General features: G+C 42.1%; 1 protein-coding gene across 1 annotated transcript in view; it reads right to left on the bottom strand.

Moving 5' to 3' along the window:
- LOC120524856 (electroneutral sodium bicarbonate exchanger 1-like) overlaps positions 1-19,564 on the bottom strand; it is a 237,765-nt gene that overhangs the window by 122,279 nt on the left and 95,922 nt on the right. The window contains exons 3-6 of the mRNA XM_039746652.1: positions 8,747-8,881; positions 8,514-8,649; positions 8,124-8,284; positions 5,483-5,671 (exon numbers count right to left, since the gene is read on the bottom strand). Of these exons, the coding sequence (XP_039602586.1) occupies positions 5,483-5,671; positions 8,124-8,284; positions 8,514-8,649; positions 8,747-8,881 (621 nt within the window). The remainder of the gene's footprint in view (positions 1-5,482; positions 5,672-8,123; positions 8,285-8,513; positions 8,650-8,746; positions 8,882-19,564) is intronic.

Consider the following 19,564-nt stretch of genomic DNA (forward strand, 5'->3'; position numbering starts at 1 on the left):
AAAACTGAAGAGTTTGTGATCTAAGTTCTATTATTAACCTTAATCTCATGTTATGGAGTTAAACAAGTGTTCAATAAAACTCAGCCTTGTGAAAATTTTGGAAATTGTTCTTTTGTTCATTGAGCTACTGATTAAATTCGTACTTTTTAAAGGCGGTGTACTCATTTATGCTGAGCACTGTATTTATCTCACTGTAGAGAGAGGGTGGGACTGGACTGCCTGTCTGCCAATTAGGATCCCAAGCTGTTTTGTTGTGCGGTGGGAATGGCGACACACTGTACCAGTGCAGGATCCCTGACCCAACCTGACATCTCCTGACTCGTGCCAGGGCCTTGCCACCCTTAGCTGACGTTTGCCTTCAGTTGCACTTCCAAGCGCTGGAATGTTCCGGGAGTCACTGAATGAATCAGGAAGATTACGGCTGATCACAGGTTGGTGTGCCATGGAGAAGGCGATGAGTTACACTTGATTGAGTTTACACGGAGTTTGTAGGAGTGCAGGTGATCCTGTAACAATCTCTGTGATTCTTGCCTTTTGATTATTTACTAACAAAATGAGAGTATTTTGATGACTCCCTCCCTTCATTTCTATACCTATTCTACGTGTTCAGAGGCAAATATTCAGCTGATCACATCAACCTTCTCCTGGCTGAAATAATCCGCCTTGATATTTCATAAATCGATAAATTTACGTTGATACTCCTCACCTCTCACCCAACTCTAGTCAGGAAAAATTATTGATCAGTCTTGAGGACTCATACAGCATTTCTATAATATATAAAACCATTTTACAGTCACTCCTTTTCAAAGATCCCAGAGCATCCCTTCTGCACCGGGAATACCAGGACGGTGGGTAACTGCCCGCTATGGGCAGAACAGGTGGTAGCATCCTGTCTGGAGGGCCCCAGTAGAGATACCTACCTGCAGGGCGGCATGGCAGTTGTGGTCCCAGGTGCCCTCCACTCGACTCAGCAGTCAGGGTTAGAGTGGGCCATGGAGGAGGGAGCTGTCATGTTTCAGCCAGCATTCTACCCCTGGCCGGCGTTCACAGTTGCGTTTTCATGTCTTTATTGTTTACATTTTCTATTATTTATCTGTATTAGGGTTAGGGTTATATCTCTGATGACTCTTCCTATGAAGTCAGTAGACGGATTGGGAGAGCATGGGGGGGTCATGAAGTCGCTGGAAAGGGGTGTGTGGCGCTTCCGATATCTAAACAAAAGTACAGAGGTCCAAGTCTTTAGAGTCCTGGTGCTTCCTGTTTGAGAGACATGGATGCTATCCAGTTACCTGAGACGACGACTGGACTCCTTTGGTACTGTGTCTCTCCGGAAAATCCTTGGGTACCGCTGGTTTGACTTTGTGTTGCTCATGGAGTCCCGAATGAGGCACATGACCTGCATTGTGAGGGAGCATCAGTTACGGCACTACGGCCATGTGGCACGGTTCCCCGAGGGTGATCCGGCTCGTAAGATCCTCACTGTTGGGGACCCGAGTGGCTGGACCAGGCCAAGGGCTCGCCCACGTAACACCTGGCTGCAGCAGATAGAGGGTCATTTCCGGAGGGTGGGACTGGACTGCGTGCCAACCAGGATCCCGAGTTGTTTCGTCGTGTGGTGGGTGTGGCAGCACACTGTACCAGTGCCTGCTCCCCAACTTGACTTACATCTGTATTAACACACTACATCTGTATTAATGTTTCTTTTGATTCTAATGTACCTTTCTCTGTGTGTGTGTTGGGAAAGAGGCGTGGCCTAGGTAATGTCCCTTGTGTGCTGGGAGTGGCTCCCTAAGGGGTGGGGCCACCTGCTTATCACTACCAGGAAGAGCCCATTTAAGGGAGGGCCTCCCGTAGTTCCTGGCACTTCATTGATCGCGCTGGGGGTGGAGTTTGATATTGTGCCTTTGTCTTTACTTTTGCTATTGTTTTGATTTTTAAACTCGCTCCTTTTCCGACCTTGCCTCTTTTTTGTATTGGGGCTGACTTTATTCTTATTTTTGGACCTCTGCTCTATTTTATGGCCATGGTTTCAGCTATTGTATTGGGACTTGGCTCTCTGTCGATGGCCTTGCCTATTCAGGCAAATCTTTGTGCTTTTTAAAGCCTTTTGAAAATAATAACCAATTGTCTTGGCCCTTTGGGTTTCTAAGTAGGTTTTTTGACAGTGGGCAACTTTTGAAAGTATTTTGTGCAGTGGAGCAGAGAAAAAGGAGGTGACGTACAGATGGTATTATTACAATTAAAACACTTGGACTGTTGTGGTACAATCGTGTCTGGGGTTTGTGGGGGTGTTTCACCGATACGCCCCCTAGAGGCCAAAGTGGATTAAATTTACTTAACACCAGAGACGCAGGAGGTGTAAATGTAATCCACAGAAATTATATTCGGATACACTCTTGTATACACTCACCTAAAGGATTATTAAGAACACCATACTAATACGGTGTTTGACCCCCTTTCGCCTTCAGAACTGCCTTCATTCTACGTGGCATTGATTCAACAAGGTGCTGAAAGCATTCTTTATAAATGTTGGCCCATATTGATAGGATAGCATCTTGCAGTTGATGGAGATTTGTGGGATGCACATCCAGGGCACGAAGCTCCCGTTTCAACACATCCCAAAGATGCTCTATTGGGTTGAGATCTGGTGACTGTGGGGGCCATTTTAGTACAGTGAACTCATTGGCATGTTCAAGAAACCAATTTGAAATGATTCGAGCTTTGTGACATGGTGCATTATCCTGCTGGAAGTAGCCATCAGAGGATGGGTACATGGTGGTCATGAAGGGATGGACATGGGCAGAAATAATGCTCAGGTAGCCCGTGGCATTTAAACGATGCCCAATTGGCACTAAGGGGCCTAAAGTGTGCCAAGAAAACATCCCCCACACCATTACACCACCACCACCAGCCTGCACAGTGGTAACAAGGCATGATGGATCCATGTTCTCATTCTGTTTACGCCAAATTCTGACTCGACCATTTGAATGTCTCAACAGAAATCGAGACTCATCAGACCAGGCAACATTTTTCCAGTCTTCAACTGTCCAATTTTGGTGAGCTCGTGCAAATTGTAGCCTCTTTTTCCTATTTGTAGTGGAGATGAGTGGTACCCGGTGGGTTCTTCTGCTGTTGTAGCCCATCTGCCTCAAGGTTGTGCGTGTTGTGGCTTCACAAATGCTTTGCTGCATACCTTGGTTGTAACGAGTGGTTATTTCAGTCAAAGTTGCTCTTTTATCAGCTTGAATCAGTCGGCCCATTCTCCTCTGACCTCTAGCATCAACAAGGCATTTTCGCCCACAGGACTGCCGCATACTGGATGTTTTTCCCTTTTCACACCATTCTTTGTAAACCCAAGAAATAGTTGTGCGTGAAAATCCCAGTAACTAAGCAGATGGTGGAAATACTCAGACCGGCCCGTCTGGCACCAACAACCATGCCGCACTCAAAATTGCTTAAATCACCTTTCTTTGCCATTCTGACATTCAGTTTGGAGTTCAGGAGATTGTCTTGACCAGGACCACACCCCTAAATGCATTGAAGCAACTGCCATGTGATTGGTTGATTAGATAATTGCATTAATGAGAAATTGAACAGGTCTTCCTAATAATCCTTTAGGTGAGTGTATATGAAACAAGTGATACAGGGGGGCTTTGCGAAACGGGCAGTTATTGCGCACCATTAATAGGCAGGTACCACAGTACAAGAATGAGGCTGCAAAAAATGCAACAACTACAGAATGAACAAAGTATAAGCCGTGTCATAAAAAATACTCGGAAACAGCACTTGAGTGAAAGTAGAAAATACATCGTGTCACACATGGGCGTCACAGCGACACCCTAAAGGCTCATCTTGGGCTGCTGGGGTGAGGGGGGGGAGGGAGCGCTGTCTTTTATCTCCTCCTCTACAGCAGTGAGAACACGCCCCTTGAGGGAAAATAACCCCGCCCCTTCCAGCAGCAGGCCAATAAAGGTCAGACACCTACTGAGGTCAGCGTCTCATTTTGGACCCAGACTTAGTGGAAGACCGGAACTCGAAGTGACACACCTGCTCTGTGGAATCAAAGCCCATTCCTCACAGCCAAGAGGGCAGTTTATTTGGCTTCCAATGCGGTGAATTTTGATTTATACAATGGAAAATTAAAATGGGCAACTTCCGTTGGCACCCCAATAACTTTTGGACTCTACTTGAGATTATTCACTCATCCACAGCTGTCTAAATTGTTTACTTTCACTAAAGTATCATACTTTATAATTTGTAATTTTAAAATTATAATTTATAATTTTTTATATCATAAAAGTATCTGCTTTCAAATGTACTCAAGCCCCCAAAATGGAATACTTTTTATAAGAACAATATCTATCAATTATATAGCACCTGTCACGTCTGCCTATCTGTCTACCTACCATATAGCACCTTCATACCTATCTATTATATAGCATCTTTCACGTCTGTCTGTGTTTTATATAGTGCCTTTCATGTCTATTAATTTATATTTCAATAATAATAATAATACATTTTATTTATTCATAGGTGCCTTTCTAAACACTCAAGGACATAGAACAATACATAAAACACACATTATAAGCAAAACTAAAAATACAAAAATTAAAATCAGACAGAGCAATTATAATCAAAGAGAAAAAGCAGTCTTAAACAGATGAGTTTTAAGTTTATATTATATATTGCCTTTCACATCTGCATATTATATAGCACTTGTCATGTCTGTCTGTCTTTCATATAGTGTCTTTTTATCTATATATCTATTATATATCACCTGTCATGTCTGTTTATTACACAGCACTTTTCACATCTATCTATCATTCTATAAATCATATACAGTAGTACCGTCATGTATGTCTCTCTGCTTTTCTATAGTATTATATTGTGCTTCTTCTGGGAGACAGGACACAAAACAGGACACCCTGGTAAATGTCACAGTCATCTTATTTTTTAGCATCTTTCAATAACCAAATAAAGTTCTTTATTTTCTTTTGTGATTGTCTTTAGCCATTTTGACTATAAGAAATGTTCATGGGTCCTCCCTGTGTGGAGTTTGCATGTTCTCCCTGTGTCTGTGTGGGTTTCCTCCAGGTGCTCCGGGTTTTCCTCACACAGTCCAAAGACATGCAGGTTAGGTACATTGGCGATCCTAAATTGCCCCTAGTGTGTGTGTGTGCCCTGTGGTGGACTGGTGCCCTGCCCGGGGTTTGTTTCCAGCCTTATGCCCTGTGTTTGCTGGGATTGGCTCAAGCAGACCCCCGTGACCCTATAGTTAGGATATAGCGGGTTGGATAATGGATGGATGGATGGAATGTGCATGTTTGAAGATGTGGCACATAAATAATTGTTGTTGCTGTTTCCTAATTATGATATTCTCTGTGCTTTTCTATGAATGAAATTGAGGGTCTTCATCCCACGCAGTGCATGACACTGTAAATGCACAGGAAGTAACTGAGGTCACTCCAGAGGTAGCACTCACCACTCTTGTCCATCAAATGAGGGTCAGAATGTTTCCTGCCAGCTTCCGCAAAAGAACGGACAATAGGAATCAAAGTGTTTCTTTTCTTTTCAATTTGGTGATGGTGTCTCTTCATGAGGGCCTCGCGCACTTTCACCCGAATGCTCTCATTTAGTTCCACGGAGGCTTCTTGATGGTCCAGGATCATGTCTGAAAGCCCAAAAAAAAACAGAATGAGGGGGCCTGCTCTTGACAGCTCTGCTTTCTCCCTCCATATTCCCTGAAAACCCTAGCTGCCTTTACAGGAGTTTTGGATTCTTTATTATGTATAATGTGTGTATGTATTATGTATAATGTATGTATTTACTGTTTACTTGTGTGACAAATTTCCCCCTGGGGACAAATAAAGTTCTATCAATCTGTCTATCTAGTTATATAGTGCCTTTAATCTAACTATCTGTTACATGGTGCCTTTCATCTATCTATCTGTCTTATTTTATACTGCCTTTCATCCATCTATCTTCATCTTCTTCTTTGGGCTGCTCCCGTTAGGGGTCGCCACAGCAGATCATCTCCTTCCAAATCTTTCTGTCCTCGTCATCTTGCTCTGTTACACCCGTCACCTGCATGTCCTCTCTCACCACATCCATAAACCTTCTCTTAGACCTTCCTCTTTTCCTCTCCCCTGGCAGCTCTATCTTTAGCATCCTTCTCCCAATATACTCAGCATCTCCTCTGCACATGTCCAAACCAGCACAATCTCACCTCTCTGACTTTGTCTCCCAAACGTCAGAACTGAGCTGACCCTCTAATGTCCTCATTTCTAATCTTATACATCCTTGTCACACCCAATGCAAACCTTAACATCTTTATCTTATTATATAGTGCATTTCATCTATCGATCTATCTATCTAATATATAACGCCTTACACATCTATTATATACAGCCTTTCATATATCTAATCATATACAGTGATCCCTTGCTATATCGCGCTTCGACTTTCACGGCTTCACTCCATCGCGGATTTTAAATGTAAACATATCTAAATATATATCACGGATTTTTCGCTGGTTCGCGGATTTCTGCGGACAATGGGTCTTTTAAATTTATGGTACATGCTTCTTCAGTTTGTTTGCCCAGTTGATTTCATACAATGGACGCTATTGGTGCATGGCTGAGAAGCTACCCAATCAGAGCACGTATTATGTATTAAATAAAACTCCTCAATGATATACGATGTGCTTTCTGAGCGGTGCTTGATTGTTTGCTTTTCTCGGTCTCTCTCACTCTCTCTGACATGCTCTGCGCCTGACGGAGGGGATGTGAGCAGAGGGGCTGTTTGCACAGAGGCTGTTTGCCTAGAAGATACGGAGGCTACTCTAAAAAATGCTGAAAGACTAACTTCACATTGCTCCCTTCTTTGCGGCTGCTTTATCGCGGTGCGCATACTTAAAAGCCCAACAGCACGTATTGATTTCTTGATTGTTTGCTTTTCTGTCGCGCTCTCTCTCTCTCTCTGACATTCTCCGCTCCTGCCGCGCACCTTGAAGAGAAGATATGTTTGCATTCTTTTAATTGTGAGAAAGAACTGCCACCTCTGTCTTGTCATGGAACACAGTTTAAGCTTTTGACTAAAGGGTGTTATTTCATGTCTAGAGGGCTCTGATAATGTTAACAGTGTGGGAGAGTTTATAAGGGCTTAAAATATATAAAAATAACCATACAAACATATGGTTTCTACTTCGCGGATTTTCACCTATCGTGGGGGGGGTCTGGAACGCAACCCCCGCAATCAAGGAGGGATTATTGTAGTACTTTACATGCATATATCAATCTATCTAATTATATAGTGCCTTTCATCTATCTATTATATTGCACCTTTCACATCTATCTATCTATCTATTATATGGTGCCTTTCATCTATCGATCTATCTGTCTACCTATCTATCTATTATATAGCACCTTTCACATCTATCTATCTTATCATATAGAGCCTTTCATATATCTATCTAATCATATAGTGCCTTACATGCATATAACAATCTATCTAATTACAAATGCCTTTAATCTATCTATTATATAGCGCCTTTTATATCTATGTACAATATCTATCTCTCTTCACTATAGAGTAGTATAGCACCCAGAAAAGAGCAGCCCACTCTGATCTGCTTGTCATTTTCGTGTTCTCTTCTTCCATCACTCATACAGAATATCCCAATCATATTCACATCTATCTATTATAGAGTCCCTTTAATATATAGCGCCTTTCTTACTGTATATCATGACACTCTGCATGCCACTGCCACCACTACTTCACCACTTTTAACTTTCAGTAATGTTTTTAACCTCCCGGGTGTTAACCCTAAGTGTGACTCAAGTTTTAAATTCTAAGTAAATTAGGGTTATTTGATGAGTCACTAGAAAATGTCACTTTTGTAAGTGTGGCCGCTGTCTTATGTGTCACTACTTTGTCATTTCCTTCTTTCCAATTTGTTTTTTGTTGTCACGTCTGTGTCACTGTTCACCTTAAGCCTCCCTCTATGTAAAAACGGTGAAGCCTGAGTGTCCCTGGGGTTATGATCACAGTGTACAGTGTTAAGCCTGAATAAGGCTCAGAACAGTATTCTGCTTCCATCTTTCATTCCCCCCGGCTTCCTTCACCTGCGATCTCCTCAATGGTGTTTGCCCGCATGTCGAGCAGCACGCTGCCATTGATGATGCAACTCCGAAGCTCAAACAGACTGTGTAAAGACAGTGTGGCGACATAAGGTTTGCTCCATCGCTCTCCTCCATCCTCCACATCTTCCTCAAATTTCAACCACCTGGCAAAGACAAAGACATAAAGAGATTTTCCATGGCAAGTGCTGTGACCTGTATCATGACTCACAGAGATCTGGTGAGAAATGTCTTTCTGCTCAAAGATGACTGCTTTTTGACACTAAATTATTTACTGCAAATGCCACTGGTTGAGAAATAAAAAAAATATGACTGTCACAGCAGCCAATCATAATCTGTCACCGATGCGATTCCTGAATGACAAAAGTGTCCTACCTGGCCGTCTCTTTCCACACTGCATCCTCGCCGTCCTTCACGCAAATCTCGTCGAGCTCTGTGAACAGCTCGTGGGGCACGTGCTCCTCATCATCCTCAGTTCCGAGGATGAACTGGACACGCTGGGAAGGGGTGTCTGTGTTTGGGCAGAGGAATTTGAAGACACACGTCAAGCTCAAGCTCAAAGTCCCCCTTCTTGAAGTGACACGTCATGTTTCTCCCCCCCTCCTCACCATGTGATGGTCCCTCCTCGTGGATGGTATCTTTCATCCTATCCCGCTTCCGATGTTTCGCACCGTGAGGCCGGTGGTGTCGGTGGCTTTGTCTTCCGAGGGGCATTCGGACTCCCACGTATAACGTGCGGTGGCCTAAACAAAAGAACAAAATGCAAGGTACAGTATAAATGATTGAGATAATGCGATTTAAAACATGACACAATTTACCATCAGCATTACTAACAAAACTTTTTAATATATTTATGCGTTAATTCTGAAGTTTAAGAAACTCTGCTCTTTAGAGAATAACAAGTTCACCTTCATCAACGGAGAGGACAGAGTGAAGAGCCAGGATGTTCCTGCCGCTTTCTCCACTCTCCAGGCTTCAGGAGGTTGGGCAGCCGCGTGGCACTTACAGCCAATCAGGCCACTCAGAGACAGGGCAAGGAGCTCGACTGACTGGCCACCCAATCAAGGATATTGTATGTCTGGCACATGGGAGGATACAATAAAAAGTACCCAATTGGACGTTTCACATTTTAGAAATGTCATGACAAGAACGGGCCACTCAGCCCAACAACCTCATCTGTCCTATTCACCTCAATCGTCCAAAATCACACCTAGTCAAGGTCATGTAGGATAAAGTGGGCACTGCCCATTCTGCTAGCTGGGCTTTGGTGGCACAGTGGACTTAGCAGACATTCAGCTGCACCAAACCCCCCGCTTACATTTCAAACTCGGTGACTGAGCTCCTGCTTATCCCAGGGTCTGCCTGGAATGTTCATCAGACTTGAATGCACGTCTCTCCAGGGGCTCCTCTGCAAGCTCTTCCAGGCCAGAAGGTTACAAAATGGGCCTCAAGCAAAAAAGCAGACCTGGAATTCAAGGAGCAACAACTGGGATGGACAAGAACTTGCCTACGAGTTAGCCTAGTCCAATCACGAGAGGATTGAATTCCTTCTGATAAACTAGGGGGCTTCGCTCGCCAACCTCCCTGTCCTGCGCTACACGCCAGCCACTTCTCGTCTCTGCCACTCGCGTATGTGGATTTCACTTTCACCAAACAACAAATCTTTTAATTCTCACAGATACGCCTCTTCATTGTGAAGAAACACTACTTCTCCCTGATGGCAACACGAATTCGACAATTTACAAGTACAATATCGATATACTTCTGTCATATCACCTAATGTCCATGTATTCGATCTCTTTATGCTTTTACCTTATCGTCAATATCGCATTGAATTTTGATTCCATGTTTGGACTTACATCGTGACAACGCAGCGTATAACTGCTCATGAAAAAATATTATTTCTTTCTCTCTACATGAACTGTGTCTGACAATAGCATTCACACAAATGAGAAATGATTGAACTGTGCGCGTAGTTATGTGGGCGAGACTTTTTCCAATTCTCTTTGCATAAGCTCTTGTCTCGCGGGGCTTGAAATTTTCTCTTGCGGGATTTCACTTTCACCCAACAACATATCTTTTAATTCTCGTGGATACGCCTCTTCTTTGGGTAGAAACACTACTTTTCCCTGATGGCAACATGAATTTAAACGATCTACACGTTTCCGACTTAAAGTTTAAATCCAAACAATATACAGTAATCCCTCCTCGATCGCGGGGGTTGCGTTCCAGACCCCCCCGCGATAGGTGAAAATCCGCAAAGTATAAAACATATGTTTCTATGGTTATTTTTATATATTTTAAGCCCTTATAAACTCTCCCACACTGTTTATAAATATTCCCCGCAGAGTTATACAGCATAATCCCTTTGTATTCTCTTAGATTTCATTGAAATTATGTATGTAAACACACTGTTTATATACAGTAAAACCTAAATATTATTTTAAAGATATTGAGTGTCTCCGATATCACATGTTACAGCCATTACGATAGACATGCCACCAGCAATAAATACGTACAATGCAACAAAAATAGTATACAGTAAATGTGTGTACAGTGACACTAAATGTACGTACATCTACTAAGTACTGTAAGTAGAAAATTAATTATGGTTACTCACCAACAATGACACGATGATTTGTCCGATAACTGAGTTTAATTTTACTGCACAACAAAGGAGAGCGTTACAGCCCTTAAAGGAGCCTCTTCAGGCGATTGTGTAGCACTGCCGTTGTTCTTCTTCTGGCAGTCTTCAATCCAAATCCCTAAAGCAGATTCCATCCAGACTACTACCTTATTACATCCACTTACAACTTGTTTTGCACCCTGATTAAAAGGACACTGCGGCCGTAGATCTTATATTCCTTTCCTACTTTTTGAATAAAAAGAATCGTAGCCTTCAACAAATCCAAAACGTTTACCTTTTCGCAATCGTAACATCTTCCGTTTGCGCTGGGCACGGCCCCTGAAGCAGTAGCAGATCGTTTTGGAGCCATAATGAAGGGCTTGACTATGCACAAAGATAAACACAAAAAAGAGCACAACTCTTTACACAGCGAAACACGTTGATGCTGAATGAGCGAGACGAGACTTCCTGGTTAACACTGCATTCAGCAAGCAGGAACTTAACTGCGTGCTCCGATTGGTTAGCTTCTTAGTCAGGAGAACTTAACTGCGTGCTCTGATTGGTTAGCTTCTCAGTCATCCGCCAATAGCGTCCCTTGTATGAAATCAACTGGGCAAACCAACTGAGGAACCATGTACAGGAAGTAAAAAGACACATTGTCCGCAGAACCCGCGAAGCAGCAAAAAATCTGCGTTATATATTTAGTTATGCTTTCATATAAAATCCGCGATAGAGCGAAACCGCGAAAGTCAAAGCGCGATATAGCGAAGCATTACTGTATTCAATCTCTTTTTGCTGTTCCGTTATTTCATCGAGTAATCATTTCCGTTTGTTTGCACTAATGCGATCTTTACTATCAGTTTTTTGAGACTTTTATATTTTCATACTTCCATTATCTCTAACCTGCTCTGCATTTGTCCCGCGCCAACATTTTTGAATTCTTTACGATGTTCTACTTTGTCATCTAGTCTTTGTCTTTTATTTCCGTTGTGGTTAAATCTCTTGGCACAAAGTCTCGTCTCGCGGGACGTGAAAGTATCTCTCTGAAAAAGTCACGTCTCGCCTCTGTTGGGGGACTCAAGGCTCTGAGTATCTCTTCTCTTTGACAGTGTATATGGTATGAACATTATCTTTCTATTTTAAAGAAAAAATCTTGGGAGGGAGACTAGGGAGACGAGCTGTGATCTTCTCGGAAGACAATTTGACATCCCATGAGGGACACTTTAACATAACGTGAGACAAGGCAGGGAGACAATATTTGAAACAAGTTCACGGACATCTAACCTCTCAGTTGTTGGAATGCTTGTGGCAGACACGCTTCATGTGCTCCCAGCTCTTAAAACGACGACAAGTGGAACACGCAGCAAGCCAGCAGACAATCCGACCACTTCTCCTTAGCGTGCATTCAGCCCCCGCCGACACCTTCCCAACGCAAGCGGCAGAGATGCAAAGGAGAGCTGCTGTACAGGCTTTGAAATGATCGACGTGCAGCGCAACAAGCAGCATCAGCAACAAGCCAGAAGATGATCCAACTGCTTCTCCATAGTGTGTGTTCAGCCGCCCAAGAATAGTGTTATACGTCCTGCGAGAAAGAGATTTAAACATGCCCGGGGCTGGAAATTAGATAAAGTATTGTTTTTACAAAAGTTTTAAAGTGAAAGTGAAAATAATGCATATGTAACAATTCCCATGAAAAGATTGATTAAAATTGTATATCCGGTAAACCAAACCCAGTGGTGGGCGAGCAAAGCGAGCAGGGGGTGGATCCCCCTAGATTTTATTATCAGGATTATTATTTGTATTATTATTATACTGTTTACAATTCTGACTTTAGTACTAGGGTGTTGTACCGTGTTAGCCATTACGGATGTAGTGAGAAGCCAAGCAGAATGACCCTTTTTATTGGCTAACTGGACAGATTACAATATGCAGGCAACCTTCAAAGCAACTCAGGCCCCTCTTCTGATTCCATCTTGCCTGAACTTTACTTACATCAGAGGCCCGAGTTGTCTTTGTACTTTTAGTGTTTTGCACGTTTTACAGAAGAAAGATCAGATTTAATACATATGTCATTTTTCATTCCAAAAAATGCAATGCTTTTTATGTGTTTTTTCAAAAATAAAATGTAACGCTTAGGAAGCTAATGTTCTTTTGCTTAAACTGTTAAGGCTCAGCTCTTTTTATCTTTCTTCATAACTCACCCCCTGTAGCCCCTCAATCAGTCTCGTCGCTCTTCTCAGGACTTTCTCCAGGGTTGCTGTGTCTTTATGGAGTCATAAACTGAACTGATGAGGCCTCACCAGTGTGTTATAAAGCCTGATCAGAACTTCCTGTGACTTGTACTCCACACGTCAAGGCGCTATATAACCTGACAGTCTGCTTGCCTTCTTAATGTCATTGCAAATTCTCAATTATTTTTTGCATCAGGTCTCTGTCTCAGATGTCCACATTGCTGTTTTGTGGCTTTGCCTTTCCCCTTCAGGTTGTCATCTCCATGGATTAGAAATCTTCTGCCATTGCAGAGTGGTCTTGCCAACTCCGTCAGGTTTTGTCGCATTCTTTTTTACCTTCCCACACCATTCCAAGGCCTGCTGCAGAGGAGCATTCCCACGGCTTGACGGGGAGGCTGGTGTGTTTGTGATAACGCGTTTAGTTTGATGGACCATGGTGGTCTTATCACACCAGAGGACCTTCTCCTGGCCGACATGTTTGCCGAGACGTCCCACGAGTTGTTTTTTTTCCCTCTTTGTCATTTACCCATAAAACTGCGACTGGGGAAGCCCCCCAGGCACAGTTGTTTTCTGCTTGCACTGTAGCTTGTGACTCCTTCAGAAGTTCTTCCAGGACACCTGGTGGGCTCCCTCAATCGTCTTCTTCAGATTTTTGTACCACATTTCTAGCTCTGCCATGCTTTCCCCATTTCTGATCAAATCGGATATTCAGTGACTTGGACGTTTTCTTGTCTCTGTCCCCCCCGGACTTTTGCTTTTCCTGGAGTTGCTTTTGCCTTCATTGAGTTGTTTTAGGCCACCATAGTGACTCACCGCAAGTTGGACCTTCAGATACAAGAGAGGTGACCTCCACTGAACTAATGGTGCGCTGCATCAGTGATTAAAGCGGGTGAATATTTAGGAGAACAATGATGGCGAGTGTTTGACATCTGTAAGTCCCGTGGGCCCCTTTGCAGTGATCGGCTCTCATGTTGACATTTTCTGTTGCTCAACGTCAAAAAACCTCAAATGAAATCCGTGGGGATTCAATGTTGTAGAACAAGAAAATGTGGGAACTTCCAAGGGGGGGGGACTTTTTAAAAACACCATATGCCACTCGTGATACCCACCTGGGGGTTTAGAAGACCACCACTAGGTACAGGATAATGATGTTGAGCTTGAAATGTAATAAATGATGGCAGGTAGAAGTGGTCAGAATTTTAACATCATCGTTAACTATCTGGGAGGTGATCGTTTCTTTCTAAATTTGTAAATACTAAAGCCGATTATCTGCCCCATTTTCCTTGGGAATAAGGATGAAATATTCCATAGAGAGTCCAATGCCGTGATTTAGCTTTTTCCATTTTCATTTCTTTGTTAACATATCATTCCCCTCGCCCCTCAAGTACTTCAGGACTTTCCCTTCCCGGTTCTTCCTGAGGGGTGCGGAGTTTGCAGATAAATGCAGCTCACCAAACACCACTCAGAGATTAAGTGTCAGCCGCCAGCTTCGTGTCCCATTTAGAACGGGATGATGAGAAGGAAAGAAGCAAAGCTAACACAGTGACCACAAATCAAGAGAAAAACCCCGTTGGAACCTGCAGCCACACGAATAAGAGCGCACGTCTGTCCTTGAGCAACGGACCTCCAAAGGGGTCAGAAAACACGGCGGAGAAGCCCGACACTCATCGCCCCTCCTGCCCCACTCAGGCGAAGGCGCGGCGCTCGGTTTAATTACGACGGGCCGCGCTGACAGCAGATGTTACTCTGTTAATAATTCATTTGTAATAAATTCCTGGATAGCTAAGACGTGCCCTTCTTAATTAAAATAGAAGCCAACTCAGCAGAAGTGAAACGTCATTTGTAAATGAATACCACAGCAACGGTACAGCACAAGGATTTGACAATAGCTGAACTGGAGGAGCTGCTGTCTGCTTTACTCCTGTTGATTCCGAGTTCACATTTTGAGTTTGATACTAGCTGTCTAAGACGGGTGGACATCTAAGTAATCGACGCAGACCTGCGCATTAACACCTGCAGTGCACCATGCAACACAAAAGTCTCTGTTATATGCCATCTGGTACAGGATTTATAAAAGCAGTGTCAAAGTTTATGATGCACCATCTGTTGGAATGACAAATGCAATGCAGACGTCTCTGTTATGGATCATTTGGTATAAAAGCAGTTTTCATGTTTGTGATGCACCATCTGTTGGAATGACAAATGCAATGTATTTTATTACTATAAATATTTGTGATGTGATGTCTGTCGGAATGACAAAGGCAGAGCAACTGGAAGGGCATATAAATACACAGACACAAAGAGCCTTTTTTGTCTATCTATCTATTATATAGTGCCTTTCATATCTTTCTAGTAGACAGATAGATACATATGAAAGGCACTAACAATAGATAGATATGAAAGGCACTATATAATAGATAGATAGATAGATAGATAGATAGATAGATAGATAGATAGATAGATAGATAGGAAAGGTACTGTCTATTTGTCTGTCTGTCTATCTATGAATCACATAGTGCCTTTTACATCTATCTATCTATTTATTATATACTGCCTTTCACATTTTTCTAGTAAACAGACAAATACATATGAAAGGCACTATATAATAGATCGATAGATATGAAAAGCTATCTATTATATAGTACCTTTATCTATTATATAGTGCCTTTCATATATATCTGTGCATCTGTCTATTATATAGTACCTTTATCTGTCTATCTATGTATAGTGCCTTTCATATCTATCTATCTATCTATTACTAGCAGAATACCCGCGCTTTGCAGCGGAGAAGTAGTGTGTTAAAGAAGTTATGAAAAAGAAAAGGAAACATTTTAAAAATAATGTAACATAATTGTTAATGTAATTGTTTTGTCATTGATATGAGTGTTGTTGTCATATCTATACATATAACTATATATATATATAACTATATATATATATATATATATATATATATATATATATATATATATATATATATATATATATATATATATATATATATATATATATATATATATATATATCCTTTGGGTTGCAAGCAGCTGTTGCTGGGGGTGCCAGAATCCATCGAGGAAGAAAAATGAAAAAAAACCGATGACTCCTGCTCTTACGTGCACTTACTGTAGTGCTGTGTGGGTATTATGAAGTATTTATGATCGTATTTATTCAAGTTCTGTTTAAATTTTAAATATAATTTTTATTTAGTCAACAGAAATATGTTTGGTAGGAATGAAAGGTAAATTTAGTCAGCATTGCATACATTTTTCTTCACCATAGAAATTTAAAGAGTAAATTCAACTTACATTCCTACCAAAGATATTTCTGTCGACTAAATAGAACCTACTTATATCCAAATTCGAGCTATTGAGCTGTCGCCTGCCTGACTGGATATGTCACCCTCACTTCACTCTTACTTTTTTACTGTTTATGTAATCCTGGCTAGTCGCGAAAAAATTAGAACATGGAAGGAGGATCACACTGAGTATGGCTTTACCAAAATAATTATTGATGGCGAATAAAGAATCCATTATTCATAAAGTTTCAATTGGTGATCTTTTTTTCTGCGTTAACCTCATATTTTTTCATACTTCTTCTCAAACCAAGGGGGTGCGAGGGTAAAATGAATTGGGAAGCGCTGATTTATATATATTGAATATACTGAAATAGTTTTATTGTCAAATAATGCAAACAATACGCGGCACATGTTTCGCCCTAATTCTGGGCTCATCAGGCGTACACACTCACTGCATCCCGTCTCGGGAATCGAACCTCGGACGTCAGCGCTAGAGGCAAAGCCTCTCATGTTGCACCACGGCGTGTGTTTCGTTTATTTGACAGTATGTATATCGGGGTGTGTATATATTTACAGTACAGGCCAAACACACCTCATTGGACACACCTCCTCATTCAATGTGTTTTCTTTATTTTCATGACCATTTACATTGGTAGATTCTCACTGAAGGCATCAAAACTATGAATGAGCACATGTGGAGTTATGTACTTAAGAAAAAAAAGTGAAATAACTGAAAACATGTTTTATATTCTAGTTTCTTCAAAATAGCCACATTGAATGAGGAGGTGTGTCCAAACTATATACTGTATGTATATATATATACTCCTGTAGCCACAATAAATGCCTTTATTTTATAGACAAACCAGGGATGAACAACTTCCTTTCTACTGCAGCCACAGCCGCGACACGCATAAAAAACATCAAAAATAACTCATAAATGTGCAATATCATTTAGGAAAATCGCAACATTTTACTCACCAAAAATTCGGATTATTTGTAAACAAAATCCATCGTCCTCTCTTTCCTCAAAAACAGTTCAATTACTCTGTCGTACGGATTATCGGAGCACTTCAGTTCCATCAAAACCTCACTTTCTAACCCCATCGAAGCTAATGGTGAAAGGCGAGCCCGCCCTATGGTATTCCTGGCATAAGTTTGAATTCGCTTTAGGGCTGAAAATGTCCACTCGACAGAAGCAGTGTACACGGGAATGCTCACCGCCAAATATACCAATGTCAACAGCCGCCCCATGCTCTCATTCAGATTTTTCTGATGAAGGAAGTCAAGGAGATCAGTGGGAGATTTTCCTGCAAAATCATCCATAGCATACATCACAGTCAGTTTCGTTTTTAGCCAAGACAGATCCAAAAGCGCTCCGTGGCTGTTGTGTTAAAGTGTAGAAGGCTGCATGCGTGAAATTTTTCTTGTATTCCCGAAAGTTTTGGGGCTCGAGGAGCGTGACAAACATCAGGTTTTCATGGTCTTGAAATCTGGTCTGTGTCTGGCAAATAATATTGTCCAGAATCCTGCAATGGAGTTGTCCGTAGTGCACGCGACGATCTTTTGCTCGGAGCGTTTATGGTGTGTTCAATGGCGTCGTAGACTTCCTCATATCGGCTTCTATCCAATCAATGGGTCTGAATACGGTGACGTTGCTGTACACCTGCTAAAGGGCCCTACTGACACCAACTCAAAATCTGATTGGTTGAAGTCCGTCCTTTCTCCTTGCTTTGAGGTTGTCTACGGTTTTATTGTTAGTTTATTATTGTTATAGTTATTGTGTAGCTATTTTATACTTAGTTTACTGTTCAGATACCCATTTCCTTTATTTAATCCGCGGGCTCTCCGCTATTTTTTTGTTCCTTTATTACGATTATAGTTATTTATTGATTCCCTTCTTTGGCTGACTGCCTGCCCATATAAGGCGCTCCGCTGTTTTTTTGTGAAGCAGCGTTTACACAACTTCTCCACTGTTTTATAAACAACCGCCATATAAGGCCGTCGCTTTTCCTTGCTTCGCCAACTAAGCAGAGTTTTTATTTAATCCACGGGTTCTCCGCCATTTTATTGTTGGGGCTCTTCCATCTTTTCTATTTACTGCGGTCATAGTCAGTTCACGTGATTACGTGGGAGGCGTGATGATGTCACACGCAGCTCCGCCCCCCCATGGCCATCGGGCTAACGTCCATTACAGTATATGGAGAAAAATAGGTTCCAGTTATGACCATTACGCGTAGAATTTCGAAACTTTTGTAAGTAAGCTGTAAGGAATGAGCCTGCCAAATTTCAGCCTTCTACCTACACGGGAAGTTGGAGAATTAGTGATGAGTGAGTGAGTGAGTGAGGGCTTTGTCTTTTATTAGTATAGATATGGTGCCTTCCACATCTGTCTATCTTTATATTTTATGAAGAGTGTAGCTAAAGCTCCTTTCAGTTTCCCATTCAATTAAAACAGCTGACGTACACTAAGCCGTTTGCGCCCACCCATTCCCCCCTTTTCTGAAAAGTGGCGGCAGCCTGGTGTTTACTCCATGACTCTGGTTTGGTATTTTACGTAAAAGCTCGCCGCTTCTACACAGCCCACTAAGACGGAGCTCCCACCTTTTTAAGCACAGATGATTCTTCCTCCTTCCATTACTTTAAAATGGCACTAGTTAAACATTACATTATAAATATGGTGCCTAAAATAAACTGCCTGCCTGATGCTGTGATGTTTAAACCAATTAACCCTCAAGCCAGTAATATGTGAGGTGGCCACAGCTCCTCACAGACCCCTCACTGCTTTAAGAGTGTTTCAATTAAGGGGGTCTTACATTCAGTCACACATTGACAGGCCCTGCTGCCATTTTCACAATTTGGTTTTTAGCCCACCACAGACGGCCATTGTATGTCTACTCTCTTTAACACAACAGCATTGTGCGTCCTCCGGGCAACTCAGCTAATTCGAAGTATCGTCAGCACTCAAATCCCAGCAGATGTGGTCCGACACACTTTAGGGGTGTCAATATATTGATTTGCGCTGGCCTCATCTACAGTACATCAGGTCATCGGTAATCGCTAATAACACTCCATGAAACACATTCAGTCCTCAAAGCTTCACACCCCCTTGTACACCATAGGCTGTCCCTCATTTGTGTCAAATATCTGTGGTTCACTTATAACTAGTTGGAGGGCACATGTGGGTATACAACCTTTACCACAAATACACTTCAAATCAGAAAATCTGGCGATGGTGACCTAGATGAGAAGGCAGAAGCACTTCACTTATCAAATG

The sequence above is a fragment of the Polypterus senegalus genome, chromosome 3 (assembly GCF_016835505.1).
Source record: "Polypterus senegalus isolate Bchr_013 chromosome 3, ASM1683550v1, whole genome shotgun sequence".
Taxonomy (NCBI): Eukaryota; Metazoa; Chordata; class Cladistia; order Polypteriformes; family Polypteridae; genus Polypterus; species Polypterus senegalus.